The following is an 18,516-nucleotide window of genomic DNA, read 5'->3' as shown; positions in this document are numbered from 1 at the left end:
TCACACACATCCAGGAGCAGAAATGCACAGACTGCTGAGCTCGTAGTTCATCTCTTGTTTCCTCATCCACCTCAGCTGTGTTACAGAGTCAACTACAGGCTACATACATGGTTCATGAAGAAAAGGAAGCATCAGTCCGCTGATGGTTTCCATCTAAACATGGTGCAGTTTCAGAGTCACACTGTCCTCTGGATGGAAGATATTTTGGCTCATAATTCAAATAGAAAATGAAAAAGATCATTTTACTGCCCTACTAGGAAGAATTAGGCCTGAACTCAACTTTAAAACTGGAAATTTAAAATGTAAATGTTGATGTGAAAATGTAAAGTGAGGACATGAGAAAAGGGAAATTTAAAATGGAAATGCTGGAAGTGAAAGCTGAAACTAAAGATGAAATTAAAACTGCTGATGAAATAAGACGAAGGACATCACATCAACATCGAACATGAAACTCAAAATGGGGAAGAGAAAAGCTCGAATGGAAAAAAGTAAATGTTGTTTTGCATTTTCATGTCAAGTCATTAATGAAATGAAGCCTCAGCCAGTGGCGGACTGGCACCAAAAAGAGGCCCTGGCAATTTTGACAGAGAGAGGCCACGTTTGTCTTCTCAGGTCATCTGCAACCAACAGAAACATAAACATTACACTGCCACAGAACATAATAGTATAGCTTAACCAGAACATGAAAAATAAATGTTTTACCTTTATGTAGTTACATTAGCAGGTTGCACAATAATTTGCTTTTCTCTGCCACTCTATCAATCACATCATCCGAGTCCAGTCTCATGAGGATCTCCTTCTCTGTTGCCATCAACATGAAGGCTTCCAAATTTTCCTCTCGCATTCTGCTCCTGAGACGACTCTTAATGAACTTAAGTGTCGAGAAGCTTCTTTCACATGCCACTTGTGTGCAGGACAAGGTCAACAAAAATGTGTAGGCCAACTGTATTTTGTGGTAGGCCTACGCATGTGAAAAAAACTTCAGCTGCTGGAGGAGGAAGTAGCAACTAGGCCTGTCACGATAACACATTTTGCTGGACGATAAATTGTCCTAGAAATTATTGCGATAAAGGATAATATTGTCGCTTTGAGACCATTTTTCAACTAATATAACGATAATGGCATAATAATGCAAGTACACCCTTTCAAAGATCAATAAACCTTAATTTCTAAAGAATATTTAACATTGGAACGTGAAGAAGACATTTTAAATATCCAAAGTAAATAAAGATGGAGGTTGTGGCCAGCCAAGATTCATAATTTGCAGCAACAATGTTAGCACCATTGTCTGTAGTGATGCGGAGGCGTTACGATACACGTGATGATGATGACGTATGTGTTTTTTCCAAGGTGTTTCCCCGTGTCCTCCTGTTAATCTAAACATGTACCAGCTGTCTGTTTATAATCTTATGATGCTGTTATAATGTGTTGTGATTGAGATCCTGACTCACCAAACATCCTGGACAGTGACAAAGTTACGTTTTTCTATAATTTACATAATTACATAATCACCATCAGTAAACAGGACGCTGTCTGACCATTTCACTCGGAGAGTTCACAAAGTTCATTAAGTCTCAGTCAGGAGGGCTGACCGTCAGCCAACAACAAACACTTGGTGAGTTAAAGTTTTCTGCCTGGGACAGATGCTGTTTTTCGGGCAGAGATGTGATGAAGAGTCGGCCGGACCGACAGGCTGACAGACACTTCTCCACGAATAACTGCGGTATTATTTTCCTCATATAAGTTGCCAAAGACACGACCAGTTACTACGTTACTGTTGTATGGTAATGTAACGTTGCTTTGTGGGACATTTATCTTTATTTTGTTGAGTGAAGGATCTGTACAGTTATCAGACACCAACACCATCAGACCGACACACCCTCGCTCCGCGCCGCCGGCTCGGTTCGTTTGTTTGTTTGCTTTTTTCCCTCTTTTTTGTGGCCGCCTTCAGCTCCGCTTTAGTTTTTATTATTATGCGCCTCGCGGCCGCATCACCAAGCAGCCGCAGTGGCATTTGCCCACATTGCCCAATGGCCAGTCCGTCCCTGGCCTCAGCTGTCATTTGAATGAACTTTGGTGAGAGACTTGAATCAGCTGATGGCTGTCATAGTAAAGAGTCAAATCACAAAGAAAAAAGCATTCAGCTCCTGATTTGAACACAAACTGTATCCATCACTACATTTCTGTGGAAGCCATGAAATGCTCTTGTTAGCATTTATTATGTTATGAAACATATCTGTAAATGTTCAAATGAATCTTAAGTGATGATCTTTTCTTTGTACAAACTGTTTCAAACTGATGCTCATCATGCGTTCATTATAAACTTCTTCACTGCCTGTCCTGGACACATTTAAACTTATGATCATCACGGTGTAATGTGTCATTACAGCTCGTCCAAAACGCTGTTGCCTGGTTACTAACGAGGTCCAAGAAACGAGACCACGTCGCTCCTAATGTTGCTTCTCTGCACCTTCTGTCATGAAAACAGAGAGTTTGTTTCTTTAGCTTGTTTCAGTCACTGAAGATGTTTCTCTTCTCATCAACATTTCTACATAAAAACTACAGTCTGCTCCTTTAAAGGTCGTCAGTTTTCTGTCTCACAGCATCTTTCAGTACGTCCGGTCTCCACACAGTGAAACATTCAAAGACTTCATGTTTTTTATGTTTTCTTCAGATTGAGGTCATTTTGAAAACATTGAGATCTCACATGAATTTTAAAGTGAGGTTTTGTGAGTTTAAATGACATCAACAAGTGTTCACTCAGAAATAAATCAGCTGATGTAGCTGATGAATCAGCTGATGTAGTTCTGACTGACAGATAAACATTCACATTATTATAATGTGTCGCCCCATCAGGTCAGAACTTCAGGCAAAGTTCAGCAGTATTGATGTTAGAAGGTTTGATGAGTGTGGAGCCTTTCAAGTGCTACCGTGGGTAATCTCAGCAGGAACCACACACACAGTTCTGGATCCAAGCCCGTCTTTATTCGGCTCAAACACTCACAGTAAAGTGCACCTGGACCACGCCCACCTCCACAGAGTGACTCATCTGTTTTCTTTCCCATCTTTACTTTAGGCAAATATTTGATGTCCTGTCAGCATCTAAAAGATGATGATGAGAACTTCTGTACGCTGTGAAGACTCAGGAAGTGTGAACTGTTGGAGAAGCTAACACTGATGTTAGCCTGTTGGAGAAGCTAACACTGATGTTGGCCTGTTGGAGAAGCTAACACTGATGTTAGCCTGTTATAGAAGCTAACACTGATGTTAGCCTGTTGGAGAAGCTAACACTGATGTTAGCCTGTTGGAGAAGCTAACACTGATATTAGCCTGTTGGAGAAGCTAACACTGATGTTAGCCTGTTATAGAAGCTAACACTCATGTTGGCCTGTTGGAGAAGCTAACACTGATGTTAGCCTGTTGGAGAAGCTAACACTGATGTTAGCCTGTTAAAGAAGCTAACACTGATGTTAGCCTGTTGGAGAAGCTAAAATTGATGTTAGCCTGTTGGAGAAGCTAACACTGATGTTAGCCTGTTATAGAAGCTAACACTGATGTTAGCCTGTTATAGAAGCTAACAGCAGCTGGGTGTTCTCTACAGTAAACAACAGCTATTGTTACTGAATCATAAAGAGCATGGAGCAAGAGTCAGCTCCTGCTGCTATCTCAAGAAAACAGGTCATGTGTTTATTAGCTCAGCACAGCCGCTATCGGTCTGTTAGCAGGTCAGTGTGTCTGTTTGCAACAATGTACCACTCTGCTAACCCTGTGTCAAGACAAAACTTAGAAGATGATCCCAAACTTTTTTCCATCAAAGGCCAAAATGGAAACCAGTCAAAAGAAAACAGCTGTTGTATCGTTAAGATCAGGGCCGGCTCTACCTAAATTAGTGCCCAAGGCGAGATTACTCTCCGATGCACCCCCCCAATCTCCCCCCCCCCCCCAACACAAACACACACACACACACAATTAAATTACACCAGCCAAAAGAACAATCACAACAGTTTAATTTGACGGCAGCAAACTTTCAGGTAACTCTTTCCAGCGTGTCTTTCACTTCAACTTCAGTCACACAATGATTTAAAAATTACAGGACATCAGGCGATAAACACATCTTAAGCATGAATTAGGAATAACAGTTGTATTGTTCAGTGATGTGACTACAACATTTAATTACAGAACTCACCTGCTTCATGCTGACTTGCAGAGGTGGGTGGTATGGTTGACGTGGTAGTGCTGCTGCTGCTGCATGATGCCTGACTTGTAGCTGTATTCAAACAGAGCACATCCATACTGTCACACCACTGCATTAAGTTTGTTGTGTCATTCTATTTCACTTAATAAATCACTTAATTTTAATTGACTAAAAATTATATTTATTGGCATTACTAACAAGGTTGTACCATTCCGTAACAACAACAATAACATAGTAGTGTGTCAGAGACCACAAACAATTGGATAAACTTACATGCTTCAGAGAGTGGTGTTCCTGTGGATGTGTGATCAGAAGGCCCCTCTCCAGAAGCTGTTTGAGGTGTCAGATATTTTCTGAGTGCATCTAGACAGACAGAGTAAATGTATTACATTACAAGCAAAAACAAGTAATAATAATAATAATAATAAAAAACCTGCAGCAGCTTGCATTTTCATCACTTGGCTACTGATTTTCAGCACAATATCAAACGTGATAAGACAGTAGTAGAACTAAGCACCAGCAGCAGCAACTGTGTCAGTGGGCACACAGGTGTTAATATAGGCCTACTAGTGATGACTATGGTAAAGTTAATTTTCAACTTGACCTTGACATAATGATGACGTGATGAAACTGAAATAAAATACCAAATCAGACTGGACATCCAGGCAGGCAGAGATGATAACTGTGTAGAAAACTAATGAAAACTCATCACAAACATAAACAGCGCCGATGCAGTGCGCATTTCACACTAAACACGATGTAGCTAGCAAGCAGAAATATGTGCTAGCGAGCTAGCACAAATAAAACGTCTTCACACAAAACGGCATAATTAAAAAAAATGGTACAGGCTTATGTTACCTTTATATTGCAACTTCCTCTTCTCCTCTTCTTTTCTTCTCTTTCGGTTCTGCGCACCCGAGGGCTTGGACGGCCTTTTCATCTCGTAAATAACAAAAGTATCACCTGTCTGTGACCTGACTGATCCCAGCTCTGACCCTGAGGTGCGCACTGCGCACCCGTCATGTGATTCAGCAGCAGCACCACATTTTAGGAACATCATTGTTTATTCATTTGTTAATATTTATTATTTTCAAGAGAGAACACACAAAGGAGGGCGACTGGGCATAGAAAATTATTTTTATTTTTATTGTTTTTAATTTTTTAATTTTTATTTTTTTCCCTCGAGGCCAAGGGTGCCTCGCGGCGCCCCTCCAGCAGATGGCGCTCTAGGCGACCGCCTATATCGCCTATGCCAAGAGCCGGCCCTGGTTAACCCGTTTAATCCCAAATTTTTCCCTGCAAAATAAGTGCATGCATTTCACTCCTTAGACCTCCCTAACATATAATATGTATGAATTTTTTCATTTCATGTTGGTTATGTTAGTGAAAATGTAGGTTTTATACTCGGCAACAATTGTTGCCGGTGGGAAACCGCATAGTCTAAATTTACACAAATTCTTCAATTTGACTTATTTACACATGTAGAGAATAAAAATAACATGAACATGAGTAACATATTATAACTAGGCATGGTTACAAACGTGTTTAGAACTTTATTAGATACTTTTAGATATCATTTCAATGCATACTGAAGGGAACTACCAAGGACACAACACAATTACTGTATTTCATAGTCTCATAAAAACGGTTAAATAACCGTAGAGCTAAGTGTGTTTGAACTTACAAAATAAGAACTGATATTAGTTTGTAAAAAATGAAATCAATTATCTCGTCAAAGCGGTTCCTTCTTATTGCATTTGAGATGGCTTCATTGTAGACATCAGGGTCATATGGCCAATACATGTGCCTCCGTGGTACTGAACTGTAGCCATATGCGAGCAGAACCCCATAAAAACTCAGCAACTCATCCATGCTCAGATCAAGTGCCTTCCCTTTGGTTTGAGTAGAGGTTTGACATCTCAACAGTGAGCTCCCTCAGAGTAGGAGGATATATCAAAAGGAACAAATCAACAGGGTCAGATTTAGTTTGTTTTATGCAATCTGCTGTAGTTGAACCATAGGTCACAAAATCTGGTATACCGGATGTGGCTGGGCGTTGTGATCTTTTTTTCTGGGTTCTTTTTTGATTGGGGATCTCATTTTACTCAGGGCATCATCTTTTTCTGGTTAGTGTTCTGGGTTTCTGGCTGGACACTGTGGGAGATTCACCAAGGTTACACCCTGCCTTTCCGAAACCCTGCTGTTCCGAAAATAGACTTCCATTCTTCGTAATGGCGTGGTTTCCCATTTTTTCTAAAGAGCCCGCTATTCCGAAAAGGCTATTGGAGTACCCCTGACTCTAACCCTAACCCTATTGGGAAGTAATTGGAACTTGAAAGTCGGATTCAGAACAGTGTTATTTCAGAGTGGAGGGGTTTCGGACTGGAAGTCCCCATTCACCAACTAGCTGCAATGGGTTTTCTTCAACACCAAATGCTGCCGGAGTGAGAGATGAGGGAGTGGGGGAGTTGTGGGGGCAGGGAGGGTTCTGGGGGTAGTTCTGGATTTATCAGGTTAAAAGCTTTCTCATCCTCCAGATGCTTCACCATTCAGCAGTCTAGCAGGCCTGTCTCGCCTTGGTACTCTCTATCTGAGCAGTCACTATCACAGTCACTTTCAATTGCATCTTTTTCAACTGTAGGAATGACTGTTATGTAGCACAACTCACTTTGGGGTTCTTTTAAGTCTAAAAGATCCAAAACCTCCGATAGTTTTAAGGTGTGTATAGAAAAACATAGGAAAAATAGAATAAACAGCTAAAACTTTTGACACCTAGCATAACGTGATGACTATGTGTTATGCTAGCGGCAACAAATGTTGCCGTGGTTACATTTACTCATTTTATGATCAAAAGATTTATGCAGGCATATAATTCTCATTATATATCAGTAGTAGACCCTTTAAATAATATATGTGCAAAATATTTCACTTATATCTGTTAATTAAGGTATTTTAATTACTTCCTCTTGTACAAGTTTGAGGCAGACATTTCCCGCCAGCGGTGCAAACAGGAAGTGAAGAGGCCTGGTCATGTGACCATTCACACTAGTTACATGACATTGGTACAAATTAGAGGAGACAACATATTCTTTCATTTAAAAACTTGCATTAGCTGCCAAAACCAAAACAGCACTTTTCAGAGCTTCCAGAAGTAAAAAAAAAAAGAGTGGCAACAATTGTTGCCGGTGGGATTAAACGGGTTAAGATGTAAAATGGTGCGATATGAAAGCTCTGAGAGGTCAGAGGTCAGAAAAGATTGTGGTGATCTATTTTCTAGGTGTGATCTGACTCGTCTTCTCTCTTGTGTATTTACATAATTAATAATTAGGGATCCTACATAGTTAAAGAGGATTCTTACCTCACAATAAATAAAGTAGCATAAAAAGCCATTCATACATTTCTACATTTATTTTTTTCCAGAAACATCTGGTGGGCCCAGTCAAACCTTACTGAGGGCCCTGATCCAGACCCTTTGCTGCCTTCTCTCTTTTTCACTTTTGTCATTTATTTTTGTTTCTCTTGCTGATTGGATGTCAGTGGACACTGTTGAAACACACCCACTGAACCTGTAACACATACGTGTATGTTCTTAACCAAAACTTGTGTGTAGGCCTATGACAGTATACAGTACTATACAGTAATACTGAGGTTAAAGATATCCCCGATCCCCGATGTAACATGGAGCTTTCTCCTTCATGTTACGCCGCACTCGGGGATCGACGCATCGCGACTGGCAGGACTGCTACTGCTAATGCTAACGTGAGTTATTCAAAAACCTTCTTTTTAGCAAACTTTGTGTCCACAAACAATGTTCTCAATGCTCGTGTTCAGGTGTAGGGACCCTGGTGATACTACGAGCAAAGTTTCATGTTGTGTCGAGTCTTCTTAGTGTTTTAAAAATAGCGATTTTGATGCTACAGAAAAGTTGACCCGTGCACCTCCATTGTAAATGAGTTTGACCTGGATTTTGTACTTATCGTTCATTTATCGTTATCGAGGTGAGTTGCTCAATATATCGTGATATTGATTTGAGGCCATATCGCCCAGCCCTATTCCTACCTATTCCTGTTCATAGCTTTACGGACTGGGGGGGATGAGGAGTACTCCTGGCCACTAGGGGGTAGTATCTTATTAGTGCTACACTGGCTCAGTTAGTTGTTGGCCATTTTGTGAGTATCTGTGTTATTATGTTCCTGCTATGGTGGTTGGAGGTTCATCTCTGTTCATATTCCTGTAAGTCTTAGTATTTTATTTTCGCTACTATCAAGCTTGGTTAACATTGGTTGACATCGAGGAGTGTGTTTCTTCAATCAAGGTGTCTGATCACATTTAAATCAATCAGTCACATCTAACAGGAAGTGAGTGTTTCTGTCACTTCCTGTGTAATCTACTGCGGTAAAGCTCGCTAGAACATTAAATCGATGTTCTGGTGAACATGTGTTCACATTCATTCATTCAGTCTGTCAATAATGAATCAATGTGAAAACATGTTCACCACAACATCGCTTTTATTTTGAAATTGGTTCCTCGTCAAAGTGCGGGCTCGCTTTACATCCGGTGTCCCGTTAACTTTCACTTTGTGTGCTCGTGTGGCGCAGACTGACAGCTGTGTCCGTGTGAAGCTCCAGCTGAAGGTAATGAAGACATTTGAAATGTTTGACTCGTGAACACAAAGTGTGCTCAGTTTAGTGACAGTAGAAACACAACAATGTGCCTCCATCTTCATTTCTACTAACTCACTGTAACTTTAAACTGTTGTTTGACTTCATTTCCTGAAAATCAAGATGGAGAGATATTTAGAAAGAGGAACTTGAACTTTCTCACTTTAGTTTTTCTCATTAAAAAGTGATTTGTTGTTTTTGTGGGTGAAATTAATTTGCTGCTTGTCCATCAATCTTTCTAATTATTAATTAAAGTTGTTCCAGTCGTGTTGAAAAGTTGGAAGTCCTGACTTGTTCAGATCAATAATGAGCTCTTTCAGATCGAAGCTGAGCTCCTTACACTTTCCCATTGTAGTGTTTGTGTCTGAGTCTGATGGCTGTATCAAACAAGTCCTATTAAAGTGATCAGCTGTGATCAATCAGAATCAGTCAGAAGAAGTTAAGATGCTACAAAGAACATTTGATTCACAACTTTCTATAATCACCTGAACTGATTGTTCAACGTACTGACTGTATATTTATGACCTCATGTTCAGAAGACCCATAATAAATAAAATGACTGAACCAAACTTCATGAATGTTTTTGTGACAAAGTAGTTTGTGTTGCACTCATTGATCACAGAAACATGAGAGGTAGAAATCAACTGAACACTGACATGATGAACATGTTCTTTATGAGTGATGGAAACTTTTGACCGTGACTGTATCTAATATTGAGCTAATGTGCAGATGAATGATCTGTGTTTCCTCTGCAGACGACAGTGTGTGTGAGCTGAGCAGCATGAATCAGTGTGAGGACAGAGAGGAGAGAGTCCCTCCCTCTAAAACCAGTCTGTGTGGGGAGCATGAAGCTCAGAGGTGAGACCACCATCTCTACCTGTCTACCACTCACATCACTCCACCATCATTATTCACACTCAAAGCTCTGTGTGTGTTGTGTTAAAGCCCAGAACAGCAGAGACCAGACTCTGCTGGACCTGGACCTGGACCTGGACCTGAGCCCAGCTGTGTGTCCTTTAAGAGTGACTTGTCAAACCATCGCATCATCGATTTTAAAGGAGAACAGCCCTCTGCTGCACAGAGGTAAGCTGTTAATATCACCTTATATATCTATATGTGCAGCGTGTCAAACATATATATCAGTTTGTTTTCAGCATTGTTCTGACGGGAAATTAAATGTGTGAGAGGCTCAAATTTAATTTCTACTCTGTGGCTACAATTCACCAGCTCACAGTCTGTCATTTGAAGTTTTCCTCGTCTTCTGTCAGACTCTACAACCAGCACTGCTGCCAGTTGACCTCACATGTGCACTGTGCCATAAAAACTCTACACATAACCCATTTGTCTTTTTTTTTGCACCAACAACAATTTTCATACCCTTATTTATTAACAACAATACACTGCCACTCTGTTTACAATTACACACATATTGTAGAATGTTATGTATATACAATGTGTATGAGTCTATTTCTATTTCTTACCTTTTTATTATATTGTTTATTTTTTAACTATTATTATTGTTTATTGTAATTACTGCTGGGCCGTTAACGGCATTAACGTGCTGCGTTAACGCGAGAGTCTTATCGCGCGATAAGAAAATTATCGCCGTTAATCTATTCTCAAAGTTGGGTCTGAGAGCTGGGTCAACATAGTGAGCAAGCTATGAATTTCACTTTGATATTTTAGCGCGGATGTATACCTGGCCCAGAAGGCTCTGACCTGGCCGAATTACGCTGTGGGGGCCGGGCGTGAACAAGTCCGAATGCGTGTGAATCACACCAAACGTCAGCTGTTTAATTGTTCAGCTGTCAGTTCAGTTAAATTAATGTCATATTATCCCAAAAATGGGGGTTGTTCTTGCACCCTCTGCTGTTCATTCCAGGTAGTTCAGGAAAGAGCGTTGTCCACATGGAGACAGAACTGTGTTCAAATCAAATTACCTACTGGTTACCTACTGGTTAAATTGCCTGTACTGGTTAAATTGCCTACTGGTTATTTTGTGTTTAACTGAATAAACAATTACATTAACACAAGTACATCTTACTGAACATTATTCAATATTTTCATTACCAATTATCATAGTAGAACAGCTTTATCAAGCAGTTTTTGATGCATTTTCGAAACAGGAGATGGGCTCCTGGTCTAATGGATCAGCTGGCCTGAGAAACCCGTTCTCAACGACTTACTTCTGGTCATTATTTAAGTAGCACACACATATTTTGAATGCCTTCATCAGAATTCAAATGAGCCAAACAAACATTCTACGAACAAGGGGAGAAAACTGGAAAGTTATTAGCTTGGCAAATAAAGAAGTTGGATACAGAAAGAGCCATCAATAGTATTCAATCTCCAAATGGTGACGTAATTGTTGATCCTGTAGTGATAAATGATACTTTTGCTATGTATTATAAGTGACTTTACAAATCAGAACAATCAGAATTAGAGGAAGAGCAATCTCCCTTTCTCAATCAACTCCCTATCCCCACCATATCTGAGCAAGACAAATCCTGGATGGACCGAACACTCGAAAGTCAGGAAATTTCAGAGGCTATAAATCACATGAAAGGAGGGAAAACGGCAGGTCCGGATGGACTCCCAACTGATATTTATAAATTATTCAAAAACAAATTGATAAGTCCATTGAAGGATATGTACGAAGAATCTTTCTGGAAAGGTACCCTGCCCCCCTCCCTGAGAAATGCACTTATTACGTTGATATTAAAACCAGACAAACCTCCTTCAAGATGTGAATCCTAAAGGCCTATCTCTCTATTGAACTCAGATACAAAGATAATTGCTAAAGTTTTAGCGCTGAGGCTTGAGAAATGCCTCCCATCTCTAATACACGCTGACCAAAATGGATTAATAAAAAAATGCCAGGCATATTAAAACATCAGAAGAATTTTAAATATTGTCGTGGAAATGTTCTGCTCTTGGTGACGAATGAAATAGAGAATTCTTGCCGGCTGACAAAGTTTTATTTTCTTTGCGAAGAAAAGGTCAATCAACATGCGAGCGGTTCAAAATGAAGAAGACCCTGAACATCAGGAAACTTGAACATTTATATCTGAGGAAAAGCCCACCCCTTGGGTGTGTTTTACATCCTTTGTCTGCTGTGGGGTCAGCCCCCTACTCAGGGTGTCTTTTCACACTCTTGTCTTTCACAGGTATTGGCACCAACATCCTGGAGTGTGATTACGAGGTCTAATCAACACAATTTAAAATACAAAAGGGTTTGAGTATATCATGAGAAAGTGAGAGGTTGGGTGTCTCCGAAACTTGAAATGCAATTACAAGGTCTAGACATTAAAATACACAAATGGGTAGCAAACAAAAAGAGATCTGATACCTTGGGGGAAAGCAGGGTGTGGAGGCGTCTCAAGTAAAAAGGAATATTCAAATTAACCACTACACTATCATTCAGGAAAAAAAAGAGACACAAAATTCATGTATTCTGTCGCTGGACGCTGAAAAGGCGTTCGACAGAATCCAATGGCCATATCTATTAGAAGTACTCTCCCGCTTTGGTTTCGGTGTTCACTTTAGGCAATGGATCAAACTCTTATACTCAGCACCATGCGCAGAAATTATGACCAATAACTCTATTTCCAAACCATTCAATCTTCATCGTGGGACCCGACAGGGTTGTCCCTTGTCCCCCCTGTTTTTTATTTTAGCGCTAGAACCCTTCGCCATCTCCATTAGAAATCACCCTATTATTAAAGGAATTCAGATAGCGGATGTAGAGCATTGCATAGCCTTGTTCGCAGATGATACATTACTTTTCCTGACAAACTTGGAACAGTCTTTTTCAGCCCTTACCGAGGTGATCAATAGACTTGGGAAGTTCTCTGGATACAGAGTTAATAGGACTAAGTCTTCTGTCCTCTTCCTCAATGAGCGGGAAAGACTCCACCCTTTGGTCTGGCATCCATTTATGAATGCGCCTCAAGCATTCAGATATCTTGGTATCTTTATTACTCCCTATCTAAACTCATTAATCTCTGCCAATTACGATCCAATTATTTCAAAAGCCAAGGAATCTCTGAACAGATGGATCTCACTCCCCTTGTCTATGATTGGACGTATAAGTGCTTTCAAGATGAATGTCCTTCCCAAATTTCTTTATCTCTTCCAATCAATCCCACTCCCGCCGCCTCCTTCTTTCTTCCAAGATATGAAAAAAACTCTTACAAAGTTCACTTGGAAAAATAGGCGCCCGAGACTTACACTACTGTACCTCCCATTTGACAGAGGAGGCCTAAAGGTACCAAACTTAATATGGTACTACTGGGCAGCCCAGCTTAGAGCTGCCCGCTTATGGTTCTCACATCCAGACTTACCTTGGGTAAAAATGGAGGCATTATCTACAAGAGGGCTAGCATTAGATTTATATTTGTATTCTGACTCTCTTAAGAATTTGAAGAAAAATACACTAAATCCATTTGTTAGAAACACCTTGATGGTATGGCATGAAGCTCATAATGCTGTAGGTGATAACCAACCTTTGTCCTGCTTTACACCCATCTGGGGAAACACAGAGTTCAAACCTGCCGCAAAAGACTTAGGATTCAAACGATGGTCACACAAAGGGGTTAGAAGGATCATAGACCTCTATATTGGTGATACACTGATGTCCTCTAACGAAATCAAAGATAGATTCAACATTCCACAATCACACTTTTTTAAAAACCTACAGCTGCAAAGCTTTATTCACTCTAAGTTAAATCACTCTTTTAACTGTCCCGCTTTAACAGTATTAGAACGGTTTACAACCCAGCGTCAGCAAAGTAAAGGCCAGATCTCTACACTTTATAATATATTCTCAACTCACTCTGAAGAGTCATCTGACTCAAAGAGGAGGTTATGGAGTGAGGACTTACAGGAATGTGTCCTGGACAGTGAGTGGAGTCAAATATGCTCAAAGGCCCAGAGCCTCTCCATTAACTCTAGATTTAACTTTATACAATATAATTGGTTAATGAGGACCTTCATTACCCCAGTAAAGCTGAATAAATTTAATCCAGATATTCCAGACACATGTGTGAAATGTCAAACTCATAAAGGCACTCTCTTCCATTGCATCTGGGAATGTGAGAAGAACATTTTGGAAGGAAGTAATACATATAATTTCCCAAATAATTTCCAAACCCATTCCTATCTCCCCTAAATTCTGCATTTTAGGCCTCTATCCTGAAAATCTCTCCTTAAATCGCATGAAATTACATTGATTAATCTCTGCCTTGTCCATTCAAAACGTCTCATTGCCTTGTATTGGAAAAATATATCATGTCCCCCTATTAATCATTGGCTGAAGGAATTATCATCATGTCTGGCTTTAGAGAAACTGACTTATAGTATTAAACATAGACTTTGTGAATTCTATAAAATCTGGGATCTGAAAGCGTGGATCTGCAATGTGCCCTTGACCCTCTACACTGACTATGTAATCGTCTGTGCTGCTGCTCTGATGTCTGATGTCTGTTTTGTTTTGTTGGCGTTGGACTGTGTGTTTTATTTTATGGCTCTATGTATCTTTATTTTTTCTTATTTTCCATTTGCTTATTTAGGTTCTTTTTTTTTGTGGACCTAGATGGATGAGATCCTTGGTGGGTGGGGTATTTGAAGTTCGTGTTGTATGTTTATGTTAACTCTGTATAACTTAATGAAAATGTCAATAAACATATGTGTAAAAAAAAAAAAAAAAGAAGAACCTGGTTCTGAACCAGCTGTGTGTCTTGAAGGACTGTTTTTTTTACCTCTTGTTTGACAGGATTCAGTAAATCAGTGACTTTGTTCTGGTTTGGTTCAATATTTGATGAGAAAATGAAGCGATGATCCACAGACTGAAATCATTCAGCTTCATGTTTTATTGAACTCTGGTGTGTTGATCCTTTTCTTGTTGATAGCTGCTAGTTTCTCCAGCAGCTTCTGTGTCTGAAGAATTAAAAGAGAATTTCAATCCCTGGTGGTCTTCCTCTCTGTCTAACAGGATCTATAGGAGACCAGACTCTGCTGGACCTGGATCTGGACCTGGACCTGGACCTGAGCCCAGCTGTGTGTCCTTTAAGAGTGACCAGTCAATCGATCGCTTTATTGATTTTAAAGGAGAACAGCCCTCTGCTGCACAGAGGTAAGCTGTTAATACCATTAAAATGTGACTGCTTCATGTTTTAACTGTTAATTATCCAGAGAAGTTTTTTAAAGCTGTCAGTTTGTTTTCAGCATCGTTCTTTTTCACTCACATTTATATTGTCACATCTGAAAGCTGCCCAGTATAACCAGTCTGCAGCTCTGCTCTCCAGTTTAACTTTTCCTCCACACACTCATTCTGACTGTTGTCTGATGACTGCAAGAGTATAAAACACATTTCACCGAGGCTAACAGATGCTATCTGCTAACAAAGGCTAACCCTGATTCCACAGAGTTCCTCCATCAAATCATCATTTGTTTCACCATGTTTCACTCACTTCGCCTGCTGCAAGTTTATTGTGACTCACCAGTTTGTGCTGAACAAGTAGCATCGTATTAGCTTGTGTGAGCTGTGCATTGCTGTCCACAGTATTATAGAGGTCAACAAGAGCTGAACGGCCCAAACCAGACAAGCTGATGAACCAACACAGTAAACTGAAATCTGTACAGAAGTCAGACTGAACTGTTGATTCACAGTGGGATCAGCAGTACCATCAACACGTTAATGTCAGGGGAAACCATCTGATTCAATGTTGTCAGCAACACTTTGAAAGCCCAATATGTCAGATTACCATACCATCATATTTGAGTTCTCAGTGTTTCCACTGGTCACTTCCAGCTTCACAGCTCAGAATCACTATTTTAATTGGATGATTATCCTGACTCGTAGCTGCTAACCAGCTTTTCACAGTGTGGAACAACTCTTCTGTGAAGAGAACAAGAAGATGGTCGTAATAACGCAACATTAACAGAGACTTTTAATTAATTTCTCTGGCAGCAGCTTTCTTTCTCCGTCTTCTCTCAGACAGCGAGATAACCTTCAAAGACCTGGAACAGTTTCTGGGGCGCCTGACTCTCCTGTATTTATCTTATTTTTCCTCCCCCACTCTATCAGTCAGCATCAAGTGTCATACATCATGTTATTCAGGAGAACCTGAAGTTTCACTTTGTCTCTGGTAAATGGTAAATGGACTTCCATTTCTATAGCGTTTTTCCGGTCTACTGACCGCTCAAAGTGCTTTACAGCACTTGTCACATTCACACATTCACACTCTGATGACAGAAGCTGCCATGTGAGGTGCCGACTGCTCATCGGGAGCAATTTGGGGTTCAGTATCTTGCTCAAGGATACTTCAACATGCTGTTTTAGAGTGATTAACTACTTAATTAAGTGACCATGTAGATCTGTCCAAAAAAGTTCAGTAAATATAAAATGCTTTAAATCATACCAGAGAAATATATCTGATCCATTGAACATGAGGCATGTGTGTAAATGTGACCGGTACAGAATCAGATATATCTGAAACCGATCGACTGGTCACCGGTCATAGCCTGTCATGATAAACACTGGCTGATTCTGGTCCCTGGCTGTTCGATCGGTGCATCTCTAGTAATTCTTCATGATTCCTCCACAGAGTCGAGCAGGAGAGCTCAGAGGTTCCCAGTGGTCAGTCTGCTCAGCAACATCAAACACAGCTGGACTCAATATTTATGGTATGTACATGTACAACCCTGATTCCAGACAAAGGTAGGACAATGTGTTAAAGGTAAATAAAAAACAAATGCATCCATCCATCTGCATCCACTTATCCGAGGTCGGGTGGCAGCAGACTAATCAGGGTTTTCCAGACTTCCTTCTTCCAGTAACTCTTTCCAGCTCTTCCTGGGGATCCTGAGTCATTCTCAGTCCAGACAAGCTATATTATCCCTCCAGTGAGTTCTGGGTCTTTCCTGGCATCTCCTCCCAGTTGGTAGTGCCTGGAAAACTTTTAAAAGGGAGGTGCCAGGTGGATCCTGATAAGTGCTTGAACCACCTCAGTTGGCTCCTTTCAAGGCGAAGAAGCAGCACTTTTTCAAAAGAAAGTCAGCGGCCACTTGTATCTGCAATGTTATTCTGTAAGTCACTACCCATAACTCACCATAGGTGAGGGTTGGAACGTAGATCAACTGTTAAATCAAAACAACGCAGCTTCCTCCCCAACGCGGTAGTCCGGCATGAATGCCTGCAGTACTGCTACTGCTGCACAAAACCACCTTTCGATCTCATGCTCTATTTTCCCATCAGTGGTGAACAAGACCCAGAGATACTTAAACTCCTTCGCTTGGGGCTGGAACTCACCCACCAATCAGAGGGGGCGAACCACCATTTTTTGGCAGGGAACCATGGCCTCAAATGTATATGTGTGTAGGACATACACTACTAATAAATGTAATTAATCACTGGCAATTAATAAAACACTCGTCAATGGGGCACCACCTCCATTGTTTTGTGTATTTGAATAATCCGGAGGGAATTAATCAAATCCGACTGGACAAGTTTAGCTTTGAACAGTTCTAATCAATTTCAAATCAATGTATTCAATCGCATAAATGAAGCAGAAACTTCTACACAGCTTCCATCGGTTCTCCACATTAAAAACAAACCTGCACAGACAACAACATACAGTTAAATATGTTTATTAACTAGATAATTCAGGGTAAATAAATGAAATGTTAATTTAAACAAACAACAAAAGATAACAGAAAATGTGGAGACTGTAATGATTAAAGTAATGGGGTTATATGAACATGCGCGGATGGTGAAATCACGGGTTGGGTGAAAGCATTCAAATATTACGAGAGTAATTTTAATACTAACAAGACCCTAACCAAATTTCTCGGAAGCTCAAAAGATAAGAATCAGAAGACACCAACTCATTTCATGTGTGTGAATCCAGTGGTATGTGTAATGGTTTAGCCTACTTTGTCTGGAGAGTTGGGAAGTCCGCGGATTTGGGTCTTTCCTCAGGTGTTCGTAGCTTGGCTGTGGGCTTGCAGTGCCGGTCCGATAGCCGGAGGGAAGTCGCGGTTTGTCCGGTGTCACAGTGGGTGGCGCCCTCGTTTCAACGTCGGAGGGAGAGCGCAACTCGTCCAGCACTCAGCTGATGATAATCTTGGTCCGCTGCCCAGCAGAATGGCACCGCTTGTAAGCCTTGGAGGCAGAGCCGGTCTCGGCTTGGCAAGTCTTTCTGTTGTTGCAAACCGCTCGCACGGTTTGTTGAAGCAGCTAGTTACTGCAAGTCTTTATCAATGATGATGATCTTGGGAGTCACGTGGGACCGCTGAGGGTGATGGTTGCCTAGAGCTTTCCTCCCTACAAAATCTCCTAATTTTCATGTTTATTCGATAGTTTTAGCCCATATTTTGTTTTAAAACGACGTGTAAAGTATAGCAAAGTTCGAGTGCTTAGGCGTGTCTATTTCGCGTTTATTTTATCCCCTCATGGCATCTTCTACGAAGAATAGAACAGTTAAGCAAGGGATAAACTATGCTAGCATGGCTAGTGGCGCTACACCCAAGACGGGATCCAACACGGCCGGCGTCCCCAGCCCTACAACAGATGCTCTAACAGGACTTCAGGCAACTTTGGAAAAAACAATGCTAGAGATGGCTCAGGTGAGCAGTATACTTAAGGGGCTACAAGAGGAT

The 18,516-nt window shown here is 40.7% G+C and overlaps 1 protein-coding gene across 1 annotated transcript in view; it reads left to right on the top strand.

Moving 5' to 3' along the window:
* Positions 1 to 9,565: 9,565 nt before the first annotated feature.
* Positions 9,566 to 18,516, top strand: part of LOC311274310 (protein NLRC3-like) — a 30,753-nt gene continuing 21,802 nt past the window's right edge. The window contains exons 1-4 of the mRNA XM_084381885.1: positions 9,566 to 9,714; positions 9,802 to 9,939; positions 14,849 to 14,989; positions 16,464 to 16,542. Of these exons, the coding sequence (XP_084238011.1) occupies positions 9,590 to 9,714; positions 9,802 to 9,939; positions 14,849 to 14,989; positions 16,464 to 16,542 (483 nt within the window). The 5' untranslated portion in view covers positions 9,566 to 9,589. The remainder of the gene's footprint in view (positions 9,715 to 9,801; positions 9,940 to 14,848; positions 14,990 to 16,463; positions 16,543 to 18,516) is intronic.

The sequence above is a fragment of the Pagrus pagrus genome (genome assembly GCF_965226575.1).
Source record: "Pagrus pagrus genome assembly, chromosome: 18".
Taxonomy (NCBI): Eukaryota; Metazoa; Chordata; class Actinopteri; order Spariformes; family Sparidae; genus Pagrus; species Pagrus pagrus.
This window is presented reverse-complemented; position numbering and strand designations above follow the sequence as displayed.